The sequence below is a fragment of the Nansenia antarctica genome (genome assembly GCF_963989245.1).
Source record: "Nansenia antarctica genome assembly, chromosome: 1".
Lineage (NCBI taxonomy): Eukaryota > Metazoa > Chordata > Actinopteri > Argentiniformes > Microstomatidae > Nansenia > Nansenia antarctica.
The window spans coordinates 1,529,575-1,537,074 of record NC_137674.1 but is presented as its reverse complement, the minus strand read 5'-3'; the positions used below and the strand labels follow the sequence as shown (position 1 = coordinate 1,537,074).

The following is a 7,500-nucleotide window of genomic DNA, read 5'->3' as shown; positions in this document are numbered from 1 at the left end:
TCCATATCTACTGACATGACTTTGCGTTTTAATTTTGCTCAAGAGATCTTTCCTCAAGACACTGGAATTGAAATGTCTCTAAAAAGGTCATTGCCATGTCAAAGTTGATTGAAAAGCAGAAAACCTTTTGGTTTTTCATAAGAATCCCTCGTCACATACACAAATCTCTCATCTAGTGTGGATTACATGATTTAACTGTTTTTTTGTGCACTGCCAGTCTTATCTGATGACATTAGGATCTAATGTCTGATTGCATCAGACTATTAATGGGCCTCTCAGCGGTATTAAAGTCAGATACAGGATCTCTCCGCCTCATGTGTCTTCAAAAATCGGTATTACCTAATTGGTCTCTCACTATCTCACTTCCTGATATAAAGTATTACCAGTTCGTGGGCACAAATAGAAATTGAGCTGACCCCCAGGCGAGGTAAACATTCAGACACCTTACTGTTATCTTTGTCTCCTCCGCTGTCAAATCTGTTTCATCGTTTTCTTTCCTTATATTCTCTTTGATGCTTTAGTATATACGTTTACATAATAGATACATACTACATACATAATAATAGATACATACCGGTACTCAGATTCCTACCGATTACTTTTAGGTATATCCCCCTATTTATGTCTCATTCTTGTTTTGTATTATCTTAGGACTGTGTTTTATTATCTTACGACGGTGTTTTTGTTTGTTAGCACCTAGGGTTTGCATTTCAATTTCGTTGTCCCAGTACCATGATGACAATAAAGATCATTCATTCATTATTTTTTTCATGTTGGTGTTAAAAAAGGGAAAAAACATCTTATGTATGTAGTGGTTGGGTGACAGACATCCAGCTACAGATTATAGCCTAATGACAACAACATAACAAACAGCTTAGTGGAGAGATGCACCTCTGGGGAACACTGAGATGAAGAGCTTATAAGGACACACAGATGAATCCCCTGTCTAGTCTTAACTTAATCAGTCCTTCCGAGGACATAGGGGTGAGTGTCCTCACAGTTTTACGTATCAGCTGTCTGGAGAATTAAATCCCTGTGCCACTGGCCAGGGCCAGCCCAAGCCCCAGAACGACGCTGGAACTTTCCGAGAGCTTTCCAGCGTCGAGTCCTTGTCACCTAAGAGTAAGAATAGCACTTGTCAAAGGGCTCCTGAAGCAAGGCCTAGTCGTCCGTAGCTCAAGTAACTATGCAGTTGTGATTTATGCCACAGATCCGTGTCAACCACATGCTCACACCAGTCAAACAAATTATGCTGTTGGAAGAGGAGCAATGGGTTTGGTTTGATTTGAACATTTACATTTCTCACATTTTGGAAAAACAAGCCAGTCATTCAGCTGTTCATTATGGGGTGTTCCCGAAGCGGGCCTAAAAAGGCCATGTGCTGAAAGTGCTGAAAAAGTGATGACAGCGTTGCAGGAGCAGGAGTGAGATGCCGCTCAGTGGTTGGGGGTCTGTGGGTTCTGTGGTTTCCACATCCTCCTCTAGTGTTATTAGATCAGCCCGGGGGTCTCAGGGTAGTCGAGCTACTCTGACCAGTTTACCTACTGAAGTACTGAACGCCTCAAAGCTACAGTGTTGTGGAAGACCAGAAGGACGACTGATGTGACTCCCCGCTGGTGGAATGAGCTCCCCACGGCTGTCAGAACGGCCGAGTCACTACCCATCTTCCGTCGTAGACTGAAGACCCATCTCTTCAGGTTACATCTTAACTGCTCCTCCTGAGACATCTTCTGACCCTCACCTCTACGTCTCCTAAAGACACCCGCTTTCCCCTCTACTGTGTCCCTAGAACTTCTATTGCCCCCCTTGTACTGTTTCTCAGTTTCTCCAGTAATAAAAAAAAATAAAAAATAAAAAACGTTTTAGTAGAAGGCGCTAATAGGGAGAAGGTTTTTCCTTCTATCAGTGGCCCCGGGCCCGAGCTAGAGTACACTTCCTGCAACGAATGGTGGACTGCTGATTCACATGCTTAGTATTCAAATGTATTGATTGTAAGTCGCTTTGGAATAAGGCGTCTGCTAAATGCCAAAAATGTAAATGTAAATGTAAACTGATTAAATCAATCAGTCCGTCTGTGAAATGCACCGCAGAGAGAGGAAACCTACATTTCAGATGATAGTGGTCAGATAATGGCCGCGTTCGTAAATTGTGCGGAGCGCACACTGGGTTCAATGTCGTAATGGAACCAAGTAATTTGATTGGACAAGAGGCACGTGGACGCTCCGGCGCTTTCAGAGCGAATTTACGGAAACGCGGTGCCCCGATGTGTGTGAATGAATACTAGTAGCAATGTGCCTACCATGCATGTACCCTGCTGAATATGAAACTCATCACAAAAGTGTCCGTTGTATGTGATGTTCTCACAGGGCTCCAAACGTGTGCTGAGATCAAACGAGTACGTCCTCCCTCCCAACGGCCTGATGGAGACAGACCTGGAGCTCACCTTCTCACTCCAGGTAAAACTAACAACCCTGTTGTTATTACCGTCAATTGTTTTCATCTTCACACTTCAAGCTTAAATACCTGTCGGCTGCTCATCACTGGCTAATGTGATCACTCTATAACCTTTGCACTACTGATGTTTACATTACTACCTTTGTGCTACTGTATATTGCACATTGCACATGTCTCCTGACATAGCTTCTTTTATACTTCTGCACATTAGATACTGTACATAAACTACCTCACTGTACATAGCTCATAACTGTATATTGCCCATAACTGTATATACCTCTAAACTAAACTGATGTTTACAATACTACCTCTGCACATACTGTATATTACATAGTTACCTATCACTACCTCTTGTTCTATTTATACCATGCCCTTATATCACTATTTGCACTTCTGGTTGGATGCTAAACTGCATTTCATTGTATTGTACTTGTACTCTGCAATGACAATAAAGTTGAATCTAATCTAATCTAAATGCTCTCCTTGTAGGTTTGGTAGTTGCCTGAGATATTCTCTTTGGTACACCGTCCATTAGTTTCGTTATTTGGTTGAGATATATCATCGTTTTTGAGAGATACTTGTACAGTGGGGGAAATAAGTATTGATTAGTTACTCCATACAGAAAGCGCCTTGAAGCTGTCATTACAAACAAAGGCTTCTCCACTAAGGATTGAATTCATTTCAGTTATTGTGTTCAATACTTTTTCCCTGTTTCATTCCACTTTATTACACATAACTGTATTTCCATATGGACTTTAATGTTTAGATTTTTTTGTTTGGATTGTTTGAGTCAATACCAAAGTCTGGTGCAAATTTCACTTGAATAGGCTCATTGGAAATACATTTACTGGACAAAAATATTGATGTGTTCAATACTTTAATTCCCCCCACTGTATGTGTGTTGACCTGAAGCTCTTGTCTGGTTCACAGTACCCCCAGACAGGCAGACAGGCAGACAGACAGGCAGACAGACAGACAGACAGACAGACTGTATGTGTGTTGACCTGAAGCTCTTGTCTGGTTCACAGTACCCCCAGACAGGCAGACAGGCAGACAGACAGGCAGACAGACAGACAGACAGACAGACTGTATGTGTGTGGACCTGAAGCTCTTGTCTGGTTCACAGTACCCCCAGACAGGCAGACAGACAGACAGACAGACAGACTGTATGTGTGTTGACCTGAAGCTCTTGTCTGGTTCACAGTACCTGTATGTGTGTGGACCTGAAGCTCTTGTCTGGTTCACAGTACTGTATGTGTGTTGACCTGAAGCTCTTGTCTGGTTCACAGTACTGTATGTGTGTTGACCTGAAGCTCTTGTCTGGTTCACAGTACCCCCATTTTATCAAGAGAGACGCCAACAGGCTCCAGATCATGCTGCAGAGGAGGAAGCGCTACAAGAACCGCACCATCCTGGGGTACAAGACGTTAGCCGTGGGAGTGATCGACATGGCAGAGGTAGGACCTGGTCAGAGGAAACGCACCAGTATCGACCAGGCTGCATTAACTGGGTTCATTAAGTGCTTTTTGCTCCCATCTCTCTTCGTACGGCCATTACGGTACATTTGATATAGATTCTGCGAGAGAGAAATGGTCCCATGTTCTGCTTGTTTTTCTGTGACTGTATTATCCTTCAGGGTTCATTTGTATTCATCACTGTCCTGTTTAGTGCAGTGTTGCTTGTCTCTCCTGAGTCATTTAGATGATTCATGTTCATCACACAGAGCTGGATGAAATTATGGGCCATCTGGAGGTTGTTTTGTCGGTGGTTCTCTAAAGTGACAGCTTGTTCATCCGTGCTATACATTTGATGGACTGTAACAGCTTTTATAGCCTACATACAGTCATGTGATACAATTAGGACACCCTATGAAATATGTTGTTCTTTTTTTAAGAAATATGGACTTATCAATATTTGATCTTCTTTCGAACAATATCTATAGATAAAGGATGATGTAATTGAACCAAAAACAATGAAAATGTAACTTTGTTATCATTTATTTAACAGAAAATTGAACAAGGATGACAATTCCTATTGAGGAGAAAGTTAGGACATCCTATGCTAATAGCTGGTATTGCCCCCTTTGGCTGAAATGACCTCAATTAGACGTTTCTTATAAGACAATTCCTATAACTGTCTACCGGTCTCTGACATCGACTGGGAGAAGGTGTTTCCCACTCCTCCATGCAGGATTGTTTCAGCTGTGTGATGTTTGAGGGGTGTCTACACAGCCTGTTTCAAATCAGCCCACAGCATCTCAATAGGATTAAGATCCGAGCTTTAACTCGGCCATTCCAGAACTCTCCATTTCTGGAATGTTCTGGGTCGTCGTCATGTTGCATGGTCCACATCTGCTTCAGCTTCAATTTTTCTGGACAGATGGTCCTATTCAACTGAATGGGGAAGTGTGTCCAAACTTTTGACTGGTACTATATATATATATAGAGAGAGAGAGAGAGAGAGAGAGAGAGAGAGAAATTAAGAGAAATTCCAAATAGAAATATTGTCATTTAGAACATTTATTTGCAGAAAACTAGTCAAAAATAACAAAAAAGATGCAGACCTCAGATCTTCAGACCTTGAATAATGCGGAGAAAACAAGTTCATATACGTTTTTAAACGACACAATACCAATGGCTTAACTTAGGAAGAAAGTTATCAATATTTGGTGTAATAACCCTGGTTTTCAATCATAGTTTTCATGCGTCTTGGCATGCTCTCCACTAGTCCTTCACGTGGCTGTTGGGTGACTTTATGCCACTCCTGGCGTAACATTCGGGGCAGTGGTGCAATCGATACATAACTGCGCAGGAATAAACATTTGGCGTAAAAGGAACACAGCACAGCGCAGGCGTGTGCTATATAAGTATTTGTGTGATGATACATACGATTTTCGACCCCCCCCTCTTTTGGGGGGTCCACGTCTTAATTAGGGGGGTTAGACCCCCCCAAACCCCCCCGTATTTCGAACCATGAGCAGAAGCTAAGACGTAACAGGGTTGGGTTTATTGTTCACAACGAGAAGTGCAATGCACGAAAAAAACTATGCAAACTAAATCTGTATGCGGCCTATGTACAGTATGTGTGGCAGGCCTCCAGATCTGAAATGGGCCACAGGCACGGCAGAGACTCAAAGTCTGTGTAGGGAAGGAAGGAAGGGGAAAGGGGGGGAGAGGAGGAGAGGAAGAGAGGAGGAGAACACACACACACAGTAAATACAGTGAAATTAGAAAACCAGTGGCCTGGGGTGGTCCAGTGGTCTCTACAGTGCCACACATATGCCCATGTCAGCATGGGTTCGAATCCGGCCCATGCCCTGCTGACATGCCCTCTCTCTCCCTTCTTCTCCTTACTTTCCTCTCTGTCTTCACTAGATCTGTCCATAATATAAAAATGAAAAATATGAGTGGGACTGCCCCAGTGGGGGACTGGTATAGGCTATATATAAAAAGAGACATTTCAAATAAAAATATTGTCCGCATACATATTTTGTTTGCAGAGAAAAAAACGTAAAAATAAATAAATACATAAATTGGAAAACCAACCACACTTGGAGAGAAAGATTCCATCATTCACTGAAACAATTTCATTCTTTCACACAAGCTAAACTGTGTAGGCACCTGTTCTCAATGTCAAAGCAAAAACAAAAGTGATTGCAGTAATAAGAAATGGGTTTAAATAAATTGATGTATATATTCAGTTTGTATCTCATAGTTATTACCGGTAGTACTTTTTATATGGGCTAATTTTCTTTAACTTTCATATTTTAATGAGATGGATGGGCCTGCTTACTTGAACATAACAGTTGAATTCGTGGCCTTGAATTCGAAGAGCCGCTGTCTTATTGGATTCAGACTTTTGCTTTGTGACATGGTGCATTATCATGCTGGAAGTAGCCATTAAAAGATGGGTACATTGTGGCCATGAAGGGATGCACATAGTCAGCAACAATACTCAAATAGGCTATGGCATTCAAGCGATGATTGATTGGTATCAACAGGCCCAGTGTGCCACGGAAACATTCCCCACTACCATTACACCACCTGAATGAATGAGAAGGTGTACAGGTGTTCCTAATAAAGTGTTCGGAGAGTGTGTATATGTTTTTAAGGCCATTTCTGCTTTATTGGGATAGTAGAGAGTTTGACAGGAAGGATGGGTGAGAGAGAGGAGGGATGACAGGAAGGATGGGTGAGAGAGAGGAGGGATGACAGGAAGGATGGGTGAGAGAGAGGAGGGATGACAGGAAGGATGGGTGAGAGAGAGGAGGGATGACAGGAGGAAGGATGGGTGAGAGAGAGGAGGGATGACAGGAAGGATGGGTGAGAGAGAGGAGGGATGACAGGAAGGATGGGTGAGAGAGAGGAGGGATGACAGGAAGGATGGGTGAGAGAGAGGAGGGATGACAGGAAGGATGGGTGAGAGAGAGGAGGGATGACAGGAGGAAGGATGGGTGAGAGAGAGGAGGGATGACAGGAAGGATGGGTGAGAGAGAGGAGGGATGACAGGAGGAAGGATGGGTGAGAGAGAGGAGGGATGACAGGAGGAAGGATGGGTGAGAGAGAGGAGGGATGACAGGAGGAAGGATGGGTGATAGAGAGGAGGGATGACAGGAAGGATGGGTGAGAGAGAGGAGGGATGACAGGAGGAAGGATGGGTGATAGAGAGGAGGGATGACAGGAGGAAGGATGGGTGAGAGAGAGGAGGGATGACAGGAAGGATGGGTGAGAGAGAGGAGGGATGACAGGAAGGATGGGTGAGAGAGAGGAGGGATGACAGGAAGGATGGGTGAGAGAGAGGAGGGATGACAGGAGGAAGGATGGGTGAGAGAGAGGAGGGATGACAGGAGGAAGGATGGGTGAGAGAGAGGAGGGATGACATGCAGGATATGTCAATGGTCGGAATCGATCCAGGACCCTTGCGGTTATGTGGTATGTATGTAGCCTACTTAGTCTGCTATGCCACCATTTACATTTACATTTACGGCATTTAGCAGACGCCTTATTCCAAAGCGACTTACAATCGATACATTTGACTAAGCAACTG

General features: G+C 43.5%; 1 protein-coding gene across 1 annotated transcript in view; it reads left to right on the top strand.

Moving 5' to 3' along the window:
- The window catches only part of LOC308155221 (phosphofurin acidic cluster sorting protein 2), a gene marked incomplete at both ends in the record, with an annotated part of 77,078 nt that overhangs the window by 37,436 nt on the left and 32,142 nt on the right, over positions 1–7,500 (top strand). The window contains 2 exons of the mRNA XM_080528495.1: positions 2,367–2,456; positions 3,786–3,911. Of these exons, the coding sequence (XP_080384621.1) occupies positions 2,367–2,456; positions 3,786–3,911 (216 nt within the window). The remainder of the gene's footprint in view (positions 1–2,366; positions 2,457–3,785; positions 3,912–7,500) is intronic.